The sequence below is a fragment of the Macaca thibetana genome, chromosome 1, assembly GCF_024542745.1.
Source record: "Macaca thibetana thibetana isolate TM-01 chromosome 1, ASM2454274v1, whole genome shotgun sequence".
Classification (NCBI taxonomy): Eukaryota; Metazoa; Chordata; class Mammalia; order Primates; family Cercopithecidae; genus Macaca; species Macaca thibetana.
In genome coordinates this window covers 1,666,768-1,686,128 of record NC_065578.1, presented here as the reverse complement: position 1 = coordinate 1,686,128, position 19,361 = coordinate 1,666,768, and the positions used below count along the sequence as shown (strand labels likewise).

Sequence of the window (19,361 nt, the reverse complement as noted above, 5' to 3'; positions counted from 1 at the left end):
CCCCCCACACGGAAGCCAACATCCCACACACACACAGGAGCCAACACCCCCCCACACAGGAGCCAACACCCCCCCACACTGGAGCCAACGCCACCTACCTGGGAGCCAACGCCACCTAACATGGGAGTCAACACCACCCACACGGGAGCCAATAACACCCCACCCAGGAGTCAATGCCACCCACATGGGAGTCAACGCTCCCCACACAGGTGCCAACGCCACCTCACATGGGAGTCAACACCACCCACATGAGAGCCAACAACACCCCACCCAGGAGTCAACGCCACGCACACGAGAGTCAATGCCACCCACATGGGGGTCAACAACATCCCCTGGGCTGGAGGCCAGGCAGCCCAGCAGAAGCCCAAGGTGATACAGGGGCCGTGGGAATCCCATGTCGGCAATAAAGTCCCCATGGAAGGGGATGCTTGAAATCCCTGAGCCCTAAGGATTGAGGCCTTTGCCTCACAAGGGTATGGGAGCCCAGGGCTGGGCAGGGCAGAGTGAGAGCATGACCTACTTGGAGGTGACACGGCCCCAGTGTGACACCCCAGCTCAGTCGCCACTCACGAGGAACACCAGGCCTGAAAGGATGCAGTGCCTAGCTCTGCTCTTCAACGAGTTCCAGAGCTCAACATTTCAGGCAGGGACAGCCCCAACAGCTCATTCCACACATGCCCAGCTGCCCAGCATCTTGAGGGGTCCTAGGCTCCCGGTGAGCCGCCTGCTGTCGCTTCGGCCCTGGCCCCCCACTGAGGATGTGGCCAGAGATGGGATGGACTGATCAGATGTACCTTGAAGGCAGGGTTCTGCCCTGTGCCTGCTCACCCCAGGCCTGGCCACACCAACACCCAGCCGGCAGGTGTCCACCTACACTGGCTGAGTCCTCGGGCCTCCACAGAAGCCCCAGACTGGGTACCCCGAGATCAGGAAATGCCTCCAAAAGTCGAGGAGGTGCTGCATCTGCCACAGTGGTAGCCTAGAGGCTTTGTGATTCGGGCTTTCAGACAAGCCCCACCAGGTCCTCTTCCCAGAGCCCACACAGGCTCAGGACGGCGTGCTCTCAGCAGCCCACCCGGGGGCTCCAAGGGGGCCTGCGAGGAGCCCAGAGTGGGGTCGAGGGAGCAGGCCACAAAGGGCTACCTGCACGCTGGCCACGCTTCTCAGGACAGCTCAATGTCCTGGTCCACAGGAGAGTGCCCAGGGCCCTGCCTCAGCCTCCAGACGTGCCTCAGCTGAACAGGGACCAGGGCCGGCTCAGCACCATGGACAGCAGCAGCCACCAGCCTGCGCTGGGGAACAGCCTTGCCTCCTCCTGGGGCCACGATCTGGGGTGGCCAGGGGTGGTGGTGCCAGCTCCCCTGGGATCCCCTCTGCGCCAGGGGAGTCACTAGTCGGGTGGCCCCATCACCCCCTTTGTCCCTGTCCCCAGGGCAGAGCCCTGGCTGCTGCACGCCCTACACCCATGGCTTAGCATGAAGGTCAGGACCCCAGGGACAGGCTGTGTGCCTACACTAAGGCTGGGATGAGGCCAGCATGGCATGAAGGGCCCAGCTAAAGCCACGTGCACTGGGACCCAGCAACACCAGATGAAGCCGCGGGTTGCCTGGTGCAAGGTGTGAGGGTAGCCCCAAGTCTGGGGGTGCCCACTCACTGTACCCAGGACAGCCGTGAGGGGGACAGGCTGCAGCTCAGAGGGCCCCCATGGGACAGAGTCTGGGCTGGTGGCCCTTCCAGGGCCTGTGGCTAAGCTGGGCAGAGATGCAGCCCTTCCACAGAGTGGCTGTGTGCCAGGGTGAGCCACTCGCCAATGAGTAGGAACAAAAATGCTCGGACAGTGAGGCCCTCAGGGGGCCTGAGCCCAACCCTAGAACGCCCCTGACAGTCACGCGGTATCTTTTCTTTCCACAAAGGGAAGCCACCGCTGTTGAACATGTACCTCGGCCGAGCCTGCCTCGGTGCCCACCCAGCACACTCTTTGGCAATTAGGCCCCACTGGGTCCAGCCCACTTCCAGCCTTATCTTAGGTTTGATGAAATTAGCCTCAAGCCAGGTGTTTATCCACCATGCACGTCTCTCTGATTCGGCCATGCCAGGCAATGGGAGCTGTTTCCAGATTTCTCTACAGTGAAGCTGATGCCACTTCTCAGAGCCCCTCCAGCCTGGCTGCAGGCTCCTTCTTCCCTCGGCTCTGCAGGGCCGACAGAGGATGCAGCACAGATGGGCGGGGAGGCCCAGCACTTTGAAACTGGAGCCATCTCCACCTGGCTTGACCACCAAAGGCCAGGGCCACTGGGCCTCCACTGCATAGGGCTGGAGTGCCAGGCCTGTGACGTGACAGCAACAGCTGCCCTGCCATTCCTCTCCAGAGCCAGCCCCGCAGCCTGGTCCTGCCTCCGCCTGCCTGGGGTTCCCTTAGGGAGGTCTGGTTGGACCTTCAGGCCCCAGAAGCCGTGCACTCTTGCTGGATTCAGTGAGGGGCATCTGTCTCCTCCCACTCAGAGGCCACTCTGGAGCCCGCACCCTAAGCCAGCCTGCTGCCCGGGCCCTGGCACAGTCTCAACTCTGTGGAGGGGCCTGCTGGCCCCAGAGCTGCCCCTGAGCCCAGAATGTGGCTGGGGATGGCCCTAGACAGGCAGGGAGAGGGGGTGCAGACGTGCAGACTCAGCCACCTGCCAGCCACCACAGCCCAGGCAGACTGTCTCCCCACTGGGGACTTCACGAGCCCCGGACAGTCCCCAGAGTGTCTGCGAGCACCCAGCCCCTAACTCACGCACAAACCCCGTGCTGTGAACAGTCCAGCCTCCCTCACTCCAGCCAGGCATGACCAGCCATCTACAGTGAGAACAGGCAGGAGCAGGCAGGAGCTGACAGGGGCTGGACACAGCGGAGCTGTCAGACTGTGAGCATGTGTGTGTGTGTGCGCGTGTGCATGTGCGTGCCTGTGTGCATATGTGTGTGTGCACATGTGTGTGCACGTATTTATGCATGTGCATGTATGTGTGTGCACCTGTGTGTGTGTCAGAGACCCCGGGGCCTGGTGCTTGCACCCACAGAACCCACTTTCCAAGCTGCAGCAAAGCAGCAAGGCCCTAGGGCCTGGTTTGCTGGCTCAGCCGGCGCCGCCCGGAACCAGGACCTGCTGACGGGCAGAGTTTCTCTCCCCCGGCCCAGCAGGCGTTCCGGAAACAGAAACTAATTACAGACAATAAAGGCCGCAGCTCAGCTGAAGGCTGCATTTTCATAACTCCTAACATCAGGGTGGCTGGGTGAGGGCCACACGGGGAAAGTAACAAGAAACTGGGCCCCGCCAGGGCTGGGGTGCTCCCCTCGAGGCTCGCCTTACCCTGAACATCTGCTTCACCCTCTGCCGGGGCAGGTTCACGTTGAGCTTGTGCAGCAGCTGCAGGACCTCGCCGATGCTCAGGCTGCCATCCCCGTTCTTGTCGGCCTCATCAAACGTCTGCTTCAGCCACTTTGGTGCCGAGTTAGGGGCCAACAGGGATCCACGGGTCCAGGTCCACCGCCCCCACCCTCTGGCCTAGGGAGGAAGGAATAGGGGACCCCAGCCTACTGGCCGCTTCCCCAACATGTGACCTGGCAAAGGGCAGGGGCCCTCCCAGGGTGGGCAGCCAAGGGGCCGGTTCCTGGGTCTGCCCTGCCTGCTCAGTGCCCAAGGATATTGGTCCCTGGTGCGCTGGCGGCGAGCCAGGCTGTCCTCGTCGCTGATGCCGGCCATGAGGTAGCGCAGGCCAGTGACCCAGGTGCGCGCCACCTCGCTGCTGGTGGAGACCAGGTCCAGCGACTCACGGTGGCTGCCGTGGTAGATACTGAAGCAGCAGTTGGGGTCAAAGCTGCCGTCGGGGTAGCGCTGGAAGACCTCCGACTGCCGCCCCTCACTCACCTCCTGGATGGAGTCGATGGAGACTGCGGGGTGGGGAGGGAGCACAGGTCAGGCCAGCCGGGGCCCACCGTCCTCCTGCCGGCAGCCCCAACACAGCAGTGACCAAGCAGCTGGGAGCTCCTTGCCCACCTATGCAGGACCCTCGGCAGGGCCCAGGGTCCAGGGTTCAAGAACAAAGGGTGAAGATCTGCGAGACTGCACAGCCCCCCACTGCTGACCCGTGTCCCTCCCCCTTTCCCTTTCCTGTGGAAAAGACACAGCCCCCACGAAGGAAAGCGTCCACCTCCCCCCACCTGCAGCCCCCGGTGCCCGGCTGGCCCAGGGCTCCACGTTTAACCAGCACGTCTCCACGTTCCAAGGAAGCCCTGGGCCACCTCCAGGGCCCCAGTGCCACAGGTGGGGACAGCGGCTCCAGGGACCCCCACCTCTGTGCTCAGGTGCATCGAGGCTGTCATGACCTCAGGACCGCCTGGGGGCTCCACAGCGCGGCTCTCTCCAGGGGCCCAAAGTGGCTACATGCTTGGCAATTGCTGGGCTGAGGCCTTGCCGGGCATGCCTGGGTCCTGCCCATCAGCAAAGCCCGCGGAGACTCTGGCTGCACCCTTATCCCAGCCTTTGAGGACTGCAATGTCTCTCCCCAAACTGTGGGACTCCCCCACATTCCCCGTGTGCCTCAACCCTGCCCGCGCACCCCCTGCACAGAGCCTCCATCTCCGGTGGCCCCTGCTCCCTCCAGCGGCCCTGCCCAGTGGCTGCCTGGGCCACCCATCAGCATACCCCTGTGGGGTTCGTTTCTGTTTATGGGGAGCTGTAACCTCCCCAGCTAGACGGACAATGCTGTGCTCCTCCTCCCAGCCCAGCACTCAGCACAGGGCTGGGTGCAGCGCTACTTGCTCCTCACTGAGTCCCAGGGAGCTCTGCCAGGCGGGCAGGGGACCTGGATCCCTCCCACCCCACAGCCCAGAGGTCACTGTGGATCCCCAAGGTCACTGAGCCCAGAGGTGTCCAGGCCTAGGGTCTCGCTGCTCCTCAGCCATCAGTGGCTGCCCTGGGAAGGTCCCTACCCTCGTGTCCCCCCGGGGACTCTGACCTGCCCCCCTCCCCAGGGCTCCTACTCACTCTTGGCCTTCTCATTCTTGCGTGAGGGCCTCCAGCGGATGCAGGAGCGGTGCTCATCCAGGTAGTAGAAGCGGACCAGGCCCTTGGAGCCGCCACGCAGCTTCACCATCTGCATCCCCTCCTGCATGGCACCCATGCACCGCTCCACTGGACATGAGAGAGACACGGCCGTCAGCAGAGGCACGACCACTCCTCACGGGAGAGACACGGCCATCAGCGGAGGCACGGCCACACCTCACAGGAGACACACGGCCATCAACGGAGGCACAGCCACACCTCACCTCGCCCGGCCCCACCCACACCACCCTGCCAGCAACAAGGCAAAGGCCAGAGCCCAGGGCCACCTCCACCCCAGGTGCCGGCTTGCCTGGGTCACACAGCCCAGCTGGGCCCCGCCACTCCTCCCCAGATGGTCCTGGGGACTGAGGACCCTGCTCCCCACCCTGCTTAGCCACCTGCCGCTCCCAACACCTCCTGGACCAGTCCCAGCAGCCCTGGGAACCAGTGCTGGGTCTGGGGCCCCCAGAGCCACCACTCAAACAGAGCCAGCAGTGAACTCAACAGTGGGAAGGCCGGGCGCAAGGCAAGACAGACGAGGTGGCTGGGCCTGCTGTCTGGGGCCACAGTGAGGTGGAGGCCCCTTGCCAGGCACAGGGTGGGCCTAACAGGCAGCAACCCATGCCCCCGCTCCCACCCCCGGTCACAGGCCACTTCTAGGAGCAAACAGTCACATTCCTGAGTGACTATGCCCCTGCCTGGGGTGTCTCCAGGAAAGCCCTCACCCCTCATGTGCAACAAGGGCCACGAATGGTGCCACAAATGTCCACGTCCCAGGCCCCACACAGCAGTATGGACTTGGGAGGCTGTGGTGCCGGATCCGAGCTTCACAACCCCTCCCCTCCCTCAGGCCGCCTGCCTCGTTCCTTCTCTCCCCTCCTCTGCCCATTCAGCCTCCTGCTGTAGCTTGTCCCAGGGGAGGGGGCTGCAGGCTCCAGGGAGTCCAGGCCAGAGTCAGCTGTCCCACCCCCTCGGTTCCTGTGCACCTGCTCACAGAAAGCCTGGGTCCCAGAGGTACCATCTGCCAAAGCTCAGAGACGTTAATCCCACCCCAGGTCTGCACACTGAGGGACCCCGGCAGGGTGTTGTGGAGGACCAAGGGCAGTACTGGCCAGGCCTCCCTGGGGAAGCTACTCCATGATCACAAGCAGAGGGGAACTGAAGGGATGGAAAGCATGGCACAGGGGGCTGGGCTCTTCGGGGCACACGGCAGGTGAAGACACAGGTATGGCTGCAGGGATTCAGGAGAGGGGTGAGGCAGGACACGGGGGCGGGGGGTGGGCAGAGGCCTGCAACAGGGCAGCCTGGATGGGACCCCGTCTGCCGCTGGAGCAGAGAGCTGGCAGGCCAGCATGGACCAGGGCCCTCCACAGGCCACCACAAGACACACACTCCCCCCTCCCAGCCGTGCCCAGCCAGTCTCCTCTGCAGAGTCTCCTAACAGCAAGGGCCCCTATGTCCAGCGCCAGCCCAGCTGCCTGGGCTGCAAGCACCAGTGACCCCAGAGCACAAGGGACCCCATTAATGAGAGCATTGGAGCCACCTGAGATCTCCCCCTGCCCCTTGGGTTCAGCCCCCAGGCCCCACAGGTGCCTGGGAGACCAAGGTGTGCGGAGCATGCCTCTGAGCGGCCGAAGGGCAGGGCCGGCCGACGCTGCTGGACCCACATGACCCCTAGAGCACCCAGGGGGACGGGAGAGGCGAGTGCAGGGATGGGATGGAGGCCCAGGCTTCCGCCACCTCCAGGAGCAGCCCCCACCCGCCAGGCACCTGGACAGGGCCAGCACTCATTCCGGGTCACTCCCCTGCCCCTTCTTACCCAGGGGGCCGAGCTGCCACTGTGAAGACAGCGCCACACTCCCTCCAACCCAGAGGAGTACCTCCGCCAGCCAGGCCACCGTTCCCTTGGTCCGGCTCTCAGGGGAGGGCCAGGGGCCAGACATGTCCTGACGACAGCCGGGTGGTTCACGGAGGCCACAGAGGCCTCCCCCGGCCCCCAGGCAGCAGAGGTCAGGCACTGGCAGTGCTGGCGGCAGGACCTCTGTGGGGCCTTTTCTCCTCTGCCTCTTCCTCCTCCTCCTCCTCAGGGCCCTCTGAAGCCCGCACAGGGCTGTGCCCGGGCCCGGCTGGCATTGGCCTGACCGTCACCTGCTGGCCTGATGGCACCCAGGCCAGCCTACCCACCCTCCAGGGCCACCAAGGAGTCCCTGACGCAGCCGCCTCCCAAGGCTGGGGGAGCGAAGGGCCTCAGCCCCGCCCAGCCCCGGGCCCAATCCCTGTGCTAATCCCAGCTCCAGCCCAGCTGGCAGAGGATTTAGGCCGAGGGAACTCCCAGCTGGGGACAGGAGGGCACTGTGGAGGCAACAGTGTTTCCCAAGGCCCAGACTACCAGACCCACACCAGGGCTGCGGGACAAGAGCAGGACCAGTGGGGGCCCTCCTGAGACCAAGGTCCAGACCCACACCAGGGCTGCGGGACAAGAGCAGGACCAGTGGGGGCCCTCCTGAGACCAAGGTCCAGACCCACACCAGGGCTGCAGGACAAGAGCAGGACCAACGGGGGTCCTCCTGGGACCCAGAGGGTGCAACTGGAAGGCCTGCAGGGCACCATCCTCAGAGGACCCTGTGTGGGGTGGGCCTCCCCGCTGTGTGCCCACCACGGATGCCGAGGCTGGGCCTGGAGTGGTCCCTGCCCTCACCCCGCATCCCTACTTATGGGGACCTCTGAGCGGATCCCCAAAGTCCAGAGGCAGGCGGCTCGGAGCAGGGGCAGAAGCTCACCTCATCCCCACAGCGCCCAGCCCGGTGGCTGCAGAGGGGAGCCAAGCCGGAGCCCTTTCAGCAGCAACTCCCAGCCCAGGCCCAGGACGTGGGTCCCTGAGCCTGGGTTGGGGTCTCCGTGTCTCCCTCATGCAGCTGCAGCCCCAGCCTGACCTTTCTCCCCGGTCACCGAGCCGTGGCGGAGGAGGTGGCCCCATGCCCAGGGCACGTTTGTCCCCACATTCTGCCCTACAAGGATGACAGTTGTCTGACCTGGAGAAGGGCCGCACCCAAGGAGGACCCACCCCACTGTCTCAGCTCCCACTGAGGTAAGGACTCAGGTCCCACTGCCACCAGGACCACACAGCCCACCCTGGCCCAGCACTGCAGGACGGCACAGGCTCTCCCATCCCTGAGTCCAGGCCGGGACACCAGGGGCAGCTGTGGGAACGGGAGGTGGCAGACCCTGGCTGAACACCAGCCACCTGTGTCCTGGCCATGCCCGTGCTTCATGACTACGTGGGGGGGAACCCCGCCCTTCTTCCCACCTACTGCCCAGGCTCTATTGGCTCCAGCAACAAGGACTGCAAGGTCCCGGGCAGTTGCCCTCCTCCCCTGACACCAGGGGAGGAGTTTGGCCTGCAGAACCCAGGACAGGGAGGTGCCAGGGCTGGGCATCTTGGCAGAGCTCCGGGGCCAAGGTCAGGCGTGGGAGGTGGCAGTCCCTGAGGAGATGGCCACGCATCTCTGGCTGACCACTGACGACCGGGGCCACACCCAGCCAGATCAGATGCAATCAGCGCAGGGTGAACCCAGGCCCCACCAGGGGCCCCGTCACAGGCTCTGCTGCTCTTGGCGGAAGCAGGTCAGCAGGCGTTTCTGGGCTCTGCCGTGGAATTAGATTAGGGAGTCATGAGCCGTGGAGAGAGGAGAGGGGCTGGAGTCCCGGGCGTCCTCAGGAAGACAGGGCCTCGGGGCACAGCCACCGTGTAAGGGGCAACACAGGGGCCAGGAGGTGGCCCGAGGGCCTGGAGACAGACCAGACGGCCACAGCCCTGGCCCAGGGCCCCTGCCCACCCCACACTGGGCTGCTGCGGGCTTCCACTCTGACACAGGGGTCCAGTTCTCCTTCCTGCACCTCAGAGGCCTCCTGGCCTGCGACACACCTGCTCTTCCCTCACCCTGGGCCTGGCCCCGGCTGGGGGTGCTCCCGCCTGTCACCCGTCCCTCCTCGAAGCTCCCCAAGGCTGGGCCTCTGCCCCCTCCCTCTCTCCCTTAAGCTCTCAGCCACTAGCTGATCCCCCATCAGCTGGGGTGAGGGCGCGGAGGCCCCCATCTGCCTGGGCAGGGGTTCTGAGAGGGGCCACGCATAGAGTGCCTGGCCCCAGCCCCCCAGCGTGGGGCCCAGGCTCCTGCACCCCAGGTCCCCTGACCTCCTCAGCAGCCGAGTCGGGCTCCTCCACTGACCAGGCAGGTGGAGGCCTGGCTAATCCTTCCTGACGCAGGCCTCTGCCGGGGGCTGCCCTGCCTGCCCTGAGGACCAAAGGGACCGCCCACTCCCCTCCAAAACTCAGGCAGACACAAAACTGCAGCTGCAGAGTGAAGCCAGGGGTGCCCCAGGCCAAGAGACGTGGCAGGGGCCCAGGCCCAGGGACTTAAAACCCCTCCCCACGTGCTGCCTATGAACCAGCCCAGGGCCCAGCCCAGCCCCCACACAAGGTCAGGGAGGGGGTGCCCCACCCCCATGCCGGCAGGCGAGCCCAGCCCCACAGCCTGCACTGGCCGGCCCCCATGCTCACCCTGCCTGCCCTGAGCCAGGGGCCGGCCATCCTGAAAGCCCACAGGGAAGTCGAGGAAGCCATGCTCTGCTCTGCAGTTCCACACAGGGGCCCAGCCCTCAGCCATGGTCCACACCCACCCCAGGCCGCTCGGCCCCTCCCGTCAGCCTGAGCCAGGACACCTGATGTGGGACCTCAGGTGGGCTTGAAGCAATGCACCTGACTGTGGGCCCGTGCCGGGGGCCGGACTGGGAGGGGCCGGCAGTCCTGGTCAGGGGCAGATACAGGCTCCGTCGGGTAGAGGAGGGCCCTGGCTCACCTGCTGCTCCCCCAGGTACCTGCACACCACAGTGGGGCTCCCCAGTCTCAGAGCACTGCCTGACCCCGAGACATCCCTGGGGCAGGGACCTCAAGTCCTTCTCCCTGCTCTGCCCCTGTGAGGCCATGACCCAGCACACAGCAGGCACTGGCTGGACGCAGGTGGACAAGGAGGGACGGGCAAGACAGAGGCGGCTAAGGCCACCAGGCCTGCGCTGAGGAGGTGACAGGAGCCAGCGTCCACACTGGTGTCCTGGGTGCAGCTTACCAGGGTCTGGTCGGCTTCAGCCCTGGGCCTGGAGAAGCCTCCCACACAGATGCACCCAGACAGGTGGATGGGCGGGCAGACGGGGCCGCACCCCAGGTGGGGAGAGCGCACGGGAGGGCTGTGCGGGCCCCACGGTGACACCCAGAGGAAGGCGCCCGTGATCCCCTGGGCTCGGCCCCCGCACCTGGGCTGCACCGGCTCACCCTGACTGCCTGGCTCTGGCGGCTGCCGGGAAGCAGGGGTCCTGGACCTGCCCCTGACCTTGGGTTGTCCTCCCTGGCTCAGTGCCTCAGTTTCCCCACTCTGAGAAGTTTGCTCCTGCAGCCCCTTCCTTTCTTCCAAGGCTGGAACCGGGCGGGTGGCAGCGGATTAGAGGACGAGCGCGTGCTGTCAGAAGCCAGGGCGGTGTTGGCTTAATTTTGTTTTTATGGCGGAGATCGATCTTGTCCTAACGCAGCAGGCAGCACGGGCCTCGCGGCTGTCATCGACAAGGGGCCGGCGGGGGCTCAGCGTCTCCGCCTCTCCCCGGGGAAGGCTGGAAAATCAATGGAACCTTCCAACAAAACCCACAAATCACACCCACAGGCCTCCCGGCGCGTACACACACCTGGGGCACCTTTGGGTGCCGCAGCCCCTCCCACGACGGGGGTACGGGGACTGCACACGCCCCTCCACCAACCTCTTCCCTTCGAAAGCACGTATGGGGCGGGCAGGGGCCCCATCTCTTCCAGGCCTGTCCAGAGGTGGCCCTGGCTGCCTCTAAGCCCCCTCCTCTCCCAACGCTTGCTGCCTTTCAGCAGGACCTTCCACCAGGCCCACCCGTGTCTCCCTCTGAAGCCCCCACAGGGCTGTGCCTGGGCCCAGCTGGCATTGGCCTGACCGTCACCTGCTGTCCCGATGGGACCCAGGCCAGCCTACCCACCCTCCAGGGCCACCAAGAGTCACTGAGGCAGCCGCATCCCAGGGCTGGGAGAGCAAAGGACCTCAGCAGCAGTGAGGCATGAGGGCCGGACGCTCCTGCAGCCCTTCCTGGCCCTGGCCCTTCTGCAGCCCCCGCCTGCCCCTCACAGCCCCAGCGTCCCCCTCCTGTGCTGCCCCCAAGGGCTGGCCCAGCATGCAGGAGGGGCTGAGCCTGCGCTTGGGTGGATGGGAGGGAGGAGGAAGTGGCCGCCTTGCCCCAGCCACGGTACCCACTGGAGATCAGCCGGGCCCCTGGACTGGCGCCGCACAGGAGGGAGGGCCGGGCCCACACACATATGGCGGAGATTATTTAAACGTCTGAGAGAAGCGACTTGTCCCCCCGCACGTCTGGGAGCCTCGTCCCCAACTATTTTTATTTTATCAGGAGTGTGAGTTGGTGCCTCGAGCCCTCCCCGCAGGCAGGACCCCAGGGTGGCCGTGCTAGAAGCTCAGGGATCCCAGAACCAGGCTGGGCCTAAGGGGAACCAAGGGCAAGTGCCTAGGGCCCGTGGGGCTGGGGCCGCTCCAGACACGCCTGGAGGGCACCGCAGGGACAGACGCTCTGCCCTTTCCTCTGGCAGCGCCCTCCGCGTGGCGACCATGCCAGCTCTCAGCAGGAGGTGGGGGCATTGTGGAGGGGAGGGCCTGACCCCATGGCAGTACCCAGCTTGGCAGGGGAGCAGGCCGGAAGGGGCCCTGGGGCCTGACTTTGTTCTGCCCCCTTGGGTGGCTCCTGGTCAGTATGCACAGAGCCCTGGGGGAGCTGGAACTGCCAGCGCTCTAGAGGGTGGGGACAGGTTCTCCACTGGCTGCGCCGCCTGACCTGCCCACCACCTTCCACCGGCTGCAGAGCAGGGGGAGGACGGCAGCCAGGCTCATGCTCCCCTGGTGGCCCAGCTGCTGCTAGAAAGATCCGGCTCCCACGGGGCCCAGAGGGAGGGCCAGCAGACACCTTCCTTCTGTCATCCGGCCACCCAGTGTGGAGGGATGCACAGGAGGACTTGTGATGGTCACAGGTGTCCAAAGCAGTCCCAGTTGCACAGAAAGGTGCCCCTCATCAGGAACTTGAGGCCACTGGACCCTCCAAGCAGACAGCAGTGGCAAGTGGGCAGGATGGCCTCTGAGGCCAGGGGACCTGTGCCCTGTACCTTCCCCCGGAGCAGCCCCTTCTTATGCAGGTGGGCACCTGCCCAGCCCAGGCCCAGGCCTCCACACTCTCCAGCCAGCCCGCTATGGCCAAGGAGGCCCCAACATCTGGCCTTTCTCTAGCTGCTTCAGGACAGCCAGGGCCAGGTCCCCATCTCAGTGAGGGTCCCTCCCAGAGTGGGCTCCCCTTCCTGCCCCCTCGCCGTCCCCAGTTGGTGGCAGCCCAGCTCACAGCGGCGGTATTAATCGCACTTGACAGCCCCGTCAGGAAGGGGACCCTATTAATAGCCCACTTCACAGTTCCCCCCCACCACAAGTGCCCCCCGCTGTGTGTCCCTGGAGGCTCCTGTCCCTGCCACCAGCCGCTCCTGTCCCTGCCACCAGCCACTGGCTTCTCTGAGGCCCTGGCTGCCTCTCTGTCCTCACTGAGCAGGGCATGGCCAGCCGGGGCATCGCACCCACCTGGCCGGGGGCTCTCTGCAGGCAGGTGCATGGCCTTGCCCCCAGCCACTGTCCAGGACACCCCAGAGGAGCTGCAGAGGGAGCCAGGCTCGTGGCAGCCACAGTGTGCAGGGGGGGCTTTCCTGAAAAGTCACCAGATGGAGCCTGGCCTGCCAGCTGGGAGAGAGGGAGCGCCTGCTGAGTGAGGGGAGGGGGCTGCAGCTCCAAGGGGAGGGTCCTCGGGCCAAGTGGGCGGAGCCAGCCCTGCCCCCAGCCCAGAGCCAGGCACGGGAGGGAGGGTGGCAGCTGGGCCGCTGCCAGGCAGAGCAGGCACAGAGCCATGGAGGAGGCGAGGAAACAGAAGGAGGCTGAGCCCGCCACGTCCGTCCCGGCACGGGGCTGCTCTTCCCGGCCAGAGCACCCCAGGTCACTGCCAGGCCGGAGAGCAGCTTCCTCGAGCAGCCTCATGAATGCGCTGCCAGAGAGCCTTGGACAGACAAGGTGTCCTGGAGATGAAGCTGGCCCTCCGAGCTCCCCTGCCTGAAGCTTTTGGCGTCTTGTACATTCGTTCCGTCCCTGTCTGGACCTCCTTGCTCAAGCTGGCCCTGGGGCTGGGCTGGCTGCCCTTTCTCCCACTCCTGCCTTTTGGGAGCCAGTGAGGTGCTCCCTGGGTTGGCCCCCACCCACACACCAGCTGACCCAGGAAGGGCACAGGGCTGCCCCTGAGAACTGGGCCACCCAAAACCCAGCCCTTGGTCAACTCCACAACAGGGGCCTGAAAGTCGGAGCAGCCGGGGGTCTGATCAACGTGAAACCACAACCACTCAAGTCCCTCAGAGGCGTGTTCCTGGGTCGCCAGGTCTGAGCAGGTGGAAGGAACCTACACCCAGGACAGTGTGGCCACCGTCCCCAAGTCAGGGCTGCATCCTGGTGCTAGGACCTGCCTGCTGGAAGAGCCCCCTGTGGCCCCCACCCAGGTGCTGCTCTCTGGGGCAGAGCTGGAGGGGGCCCCACAGCCCCACCAGAGTGGCTCACTTGTATCTCCAGTGACCGTAAGCCACAAGGCTCCCTCTTGGGGTCTTCACCCAGCTGGCATGGAGGCCCCCATGCCTGGGGCCACCCCGGTAAGTGACTTCTCAGGAACCAGAGGAAACGTCCTGTCCTGGGAATGGTGTCCACCAACTCCACCCTGCCCCCACGCGGGAGGCCCGCGCCCACTCGCCTTGCCCACACAGGAAGTCCGTCCAGCCAGCGGGAGCCCACGTACGAAGTGCTGGGAGCAAAATCCCGGGAAGAAACAGGCACGTCGGATTACTCATCCCCTTCCCCAATCCCTCCCCCAGCCCACCCTCAATGAAGGTGGAGCCGCTGAGCCTGGGTCCCTGAGAGGGCCCAGGCATCCCCCACAAAACTGCCCCAGCAAAGGGCACTACCCGGGCAGGGCCAGCCCATGGCTTCTGCAGGAGAAGTTGGCAGGAACTGGGACGCCATCGTCATCAGCTCATTAGTTGTGCAGATGGAGGGCTGGACCCAGGACACCGGCCCATCTGCTCCGTCCTCGGCGGCACGTGGAGTCTGTAAGGACCGTGCTGCTGGCTCCCCTCCCTCTGCCCAGAGGACGCAGGCACAGAGGGTGGGCTCAGAGCCACTCCCACCACTGCCCCCTCCTAAGACTAGGCCCTTCCCTGGCTGGCTGCAGACCCCAGGTGTGCTGGGTCTCCTGGAACCTGCGGCTTTGGGGCCAACTGGCAGCAGCCAGCCCCTGTCCACAGCAGGCAGGCATCCTGAGCCCAGTGGCCAGCACAGGGCAGTGACTCCAGGGAGCTCTCTGCAGGCCAGACAGGCAGGAACCAGGGACAATGTGCTCAGGAAAGCCCTGGGATGGGGGCTGCGGTCAGCGAGTGGGTGCACTTCGAGTGACCTGAATATGCAGCACATCCTACAAACAGAGTGTCTGCCCCAGCAGCCCTGGTTACACCTGCCACACTGACCTCCATTCAGAGAGGGCACCTCCGACAGGGGTGGGGCAGAGGAGGGGACGGGCACCCTGGAGCAGTGGCATGGGCCAGGCACGGCACAACCACTTTGCAGACACGCTTGCTCTGAACGCTCCCAGCCACCCCGTGAAAGCACCCCATGCTATCCCTCTCGCCCATAGAGGCTCAGAGAGGCTCAGTCCCTTGTGTGAGGTCACACGGTTCATCAGAGGCAAAAACCAGCAACCCATCCCCAGTCTGCCCCGCAGCGATGCCATGTCCCAGCCCACGTGTCCACGTCGATCAGAGGACAGAGCAACCAGGTTCCAAACCACCAGGAGGCTCCTACCGTCCCTGGAAGCGCAGGAATTTCCTCCTGGTGGCCGGCCTGAGCCACTCCTTCTGCAGCCGTGGCCACTGTCCCCCTTCACCTTTTCCGCTCCCTGCCCCTGGCTCAGAGCTAGCGCTGTGTTTGGGGAGCTGGAGACCCTGCCCCAGCCAGTGCTGAAGGTGCCTTCCCAGGATGCCCTTCGGAAGCTCCTGCTGTGAACAGCCCGGGGCTCCCGCCACCCCTGTGACTCTGCTCTGTCTGCACAGGGCAATGTCCGGCTCCCAGGTCAGGAAAGCGTGACAGATCACAGCAAGAAATCTCCAACCCGGAGCGGAGTGGGATGGACCGGGCCAGCGTGTGACTCCAGGGAACCCTGAGGATGCACAGCAACTGCAGGTCCCCAGAGAAAGCGGCAGCTGTTCTGTCCATGGTGCTGACTGCAGCTCAGGGCCACCCTGCCGACCTGGATGAGGGGCTGGGGTGGGGTTGGGCCAGGAGAGCCCCCAGAGCCCCAAAGGCCAGAGCCTACCAGCCCCTGGCACCCCCAGACCTGCCCCCCACCAGGCAGTGTGCATCCGCTGGGGTCAGGCTGCAGGTCAGGACCTGTGTTAGCATGGCTGAGGGCGCCTCCCCCACTGCCCACCTGGACTGTGTTGGGCCCCTTGCAGGGAGCAGGCCCTCTCGCTGCCAGGTGTCAGAACACGGCAGATGAGGCAAGGTGCGGGCGCCAAGGGGTGGGGGCCACATCCCTCCTCTGGGACCGCATCTGAGGGATGTGCAGGTAAAGGGGTTGTTGGGCCGTGCTCCCGGAGACCCTGCTGGGAGGGGCCCTGCGCTGCCCTCGAGGGGTCAGTGGGTCACCAGTGAACAGCTCCGGTCCTGGGCTCCCCACGGGGACCATCACAGCCCCCTTCTGGGACCCCACCTGCCCCCCTTACCTTGGTCCTGGCTGAGCCCACCCGGGGGCCCAGGCTCTTCCATGGCTGGCAGGCGCCAATCCCAGTTACCGGCACGGCCCGAGGGACACCGGGCCCTGTGCTGGCCCCCGGCGTCCCCTGAGCCCCAGCCCGAGCAAGGGCACCCCGCGCGCCGTGCCCATGCCGATTGCAGCCCCACACACTGCCGCGCCCGTGAGGAAGGCGAGGGGAGGGCGGGACGGGCCGCTGCTGGGACCGCCCCTCCCGCGGGAGCCCCTCCCACTTAACCCTTGGCTGCCCAGCCCAGGCTCAGCAGCCTCTGCTGGGGTGGCAGGGGAGGGCACCCGGGCCGGTGTCTCTGGCGGGAGCTGAACTGGCTCCACTGAGAGGCCAGAAGGGGAGGCGGGTTGCCTGCTGACTCTTCCCATAGCAGCATGAGTGACCACCCGCTGTCCATCCTGCCCTCCCTCCCTCCTGGTGGGGCTTCTCCTACTGAGGGGTGGCTGCTCTCCCAGGACCAGAGCCAAATGCTCCCTGGCTGGCTGCCCCTCCATCACAGGGACCCTCTGGTCATTACACCCCAGGCCCCGCAGGCTGCAGCCAAGAAGAGCCACTCACCCAGGAGGGTCTCTAGGAAGGGTTAAGCACTGCCAAGGGTCACTGAGGTGACATTTCACTGGCTGCCCTGGGGGGCGTCCAGCATTGGGGGAGGCCGAGCCCCAGCAGTAGCTCCTGGTGATGGTGATGGTGACGGCTGCAGCCCCGCGTGCTGCTACACCCCTTCCTGCACTCCCTCAGCCCCTCGCCTCCCCATCCTGTCTGTCCAGTGCTGAGCTGCCCGCCCTGGGGTCCTCGCCCTTGCCAAGCCAGCATTCTGCCTCCCCGTGCACACGCTGCTCCCAGCATCTGAGAGACGTAACATTTTCCAGACAAAAGAGACATACATCCATGAGGGGTGTTCTGAAAGGAGCCACCTCTGCCCCAAGGGGCCTCGAGCCCCCATCGCAGAGCGCGGCCTGGGAAGCTTGTGTGGATGCTGAGTCCTGGATGTGGGCAGGGCAGGCAGGCACGCACGCCCGAGCAGGAGGATGCGGGGCCACCTCTGGGCTCTCTGAGCTGCTGCCATCTCAAGGTGTGACCACCTACTGCCAGGCGGGGCCCCAGTGTGGAGGAGGAGGGGAGCCACCAGCAACTGCAGTCACCACCTGGGTCCTGCCAGGGAAGACCCTTGGGCCCAGCTGCCTGGCATCCTTAAAGGAGCTGCTTCCTGCCTTCACCACCACTCAGGGTGACCTGGGACCCTCGGCTGGACCAGCCCCTGCCCTGGGCTCTTGGGACCTGCCCTCGTGAATGAACAGTCTCACGGCCCGTTCGGCACAGCCAGGGCCCCAGGGCCTGTGTCCACCTGGCTGGGCACAGCTGCCAGAAGGGAGGGGTGGTCCCTCCCTGTGGGTCCCTTGTCTCAGTGGGTCCCGGCGCTGAGCTGAGTGGCAGGGCTGAGGGGAGGCCAGGCCACAATGGGGGCTGTCCGGGCAACGACACTGCAGTGCGCGTGTGCCAGAGGTAGCCAGTGACCCAGGAGCAACAGGCATCCCAGCACCCCCCACACCTGGGCTCTGCGTGTCCCCTGGGACAGTCCACTCAGGAAAGGGCCAGCAGCCCCAAGTCTCAGAAGGGAGAAACTGAGGTGGGGAGAGGAGACAGAAGGTGAAAGCCACAGACACGCCCGAGGGTGGGAAGGAGGGAGAGAGGTGTGCGGACTGCAGGTCCCGACCCAGCCACACCTCCCTGGAGTGGACAGAGGCCCCTGAGCCCCCCTCCAGAGGTCGGTGAAACCCAGGTTCAGGTTCTAATGAATAATCCATCCTCAGGGCCAGCCCCGCCCGCCACTCAGCCAGGAGATGATTTCCATCACCGCGGCCTGCGATTAAAGGCGGTGATTAAAAGCCGCCCACTGCACATGTTAATTTGCTTAAGATTCTGATCTCCTAAATCTCTTTTCTGGGCATTTAAGCAGAATTCTGTCTTTGAGAGCATTTGGCCCGGCAGGCGGCGGGTGGCAGGCAGGGAGGTGCCATGGTGGCAGGGGAACCAGGCCCCCGGGAGTTTAATTTTCTCCTCATTTGAAGAAGGCGACTGGAAGCAACAAACGTGCCCAGGGACAAAGAGCCAGCCAGGAGCCCGCCAGAACCCCTGCCCCTGCCCATGGACCAGCACAGCTGGGAGGACCACACCTAGCTCCTGCCTTGGCCGGAGGGTGGATGGCAGAGGGCAGAGGGTCCCCACCCTATGGGCCCAGAGCTGTGTCTCCTCAGCCCCGCTTGCTGGGATTGGTCCTTGCCTTCTGGGTCTGAGAGGCTACCCCTGTCCCCACAGTCTAAGGCTGGATCTGGCTGTGAGCCCTGGCTGGATCTGTCCTTGGGTTCACGGGCATTGCCAGGACAGAGGCCGGAGGACACCACACCCTGAGACAGGGAGAGCTTAGACCTTGGGCCTGCAGCCCTGGGTTCTCAGCTAGGCCTGTAGGTGGACAGAGCTGATCCCCCTTCCCCTGTGCCTCAGTTTCCTCGATGTGCATTGGAAACACTGCACACCTGTGCCCCGGGCCCAGACACTGCACACAAAGGCAACCACTCCCCTTGCCCTCCTGGGCTGCAGTGACACCAGACCCAGCCTCAGGGCCTGCTGAGGCCCTAATGCCTCCTGCAGAGCCGAGCCTGAGGGTCCCATCTTCAGTCTGTGTGAGTTGACCAAGAGCCGAGGCCACCTGCACCAGGTGCTTCCCTGACATCCACGCTGCCCACCCCAGACTCCGCAGTGTCTCCATCCTCTCTCTCTCAGCTGGAGGGGCTTTCTTGCCCTGCAGGCTGGACAGAGGCCCCAAGTGGGCAGGGCACCGCCCAGCATCTCACAGGGGTAGGGGCAGGAGGCAGCCGAGTCCAGACAGAGCCCAGGCCCCGGCTTCCCTGCAGCGCACCTTCCATTCCTGCTTTCTCCATTGGCTTGGGGAAGCAGGAGGTGACCCCTCTTCTCAGCCATCCTGCAACAAAAGTTCCTTTACCTCTCATCTCCAAAGAAAATCATTTAGGTGGCCCCTGCCCCAGGGCACAGGTTCGGGAAGACATGGCCAACCCAAAGACGGGGGCCACAACAGGCCAGGGTTGCTCCAGTCTCCCGGGCACCCCAAGGGCCTGTGTGTACTCGTGTGCATGCCCAGGGGCCAGACAAGCGCTCTGTGCACCAGTCTGCGTCAGGATCGCCAATTCTGGGCCCTCGGGTGACCCAGAGTTTGAGCAGAAACAGCCCCAGAGAAAGCCAGGGATGGAAGATGGAGACGCACATCAGGGGAAAACCAGAGTGAGGGCAGAGTGGGGAGGTAAGAAGCTC

The 19,361-nt window shown here is 65.1% G+C and overlaps 1 protein-coding gene across 1 annotated transcript in view; it reads right to left on the bottom strand.

Moving 5' to 3' along the window:
* PLCH2 (phospholipase C eta 2) overlaps positions 1 to 19,361 on the bottom strand; it is a 73,818-nt gene that overhangs the window by 22,186 nt on the left and 32,271 nt on the right. Inside the window, exons 2-4 of the mRNA XM_050802083.1 lie at positions 5,024 to 5,170; positions 3,674 to 3,927; positions 3,347 to 3,475 (exon numbers count right to left, since the gene is read on the bottom strand). Of these exons, the coding sequence (XP_050658040.1) occupies positions 3,347 to 3,475; positions 3,674 to 3,927; positions 5,024 to 5,170 (530 nt within the window). The remainder of the gene's footprint in view (positions 1 to 3,346; positions 3,476 to 3,673; positions 3,928 to 5,023; positions 5,171 to 19,361) is intronic.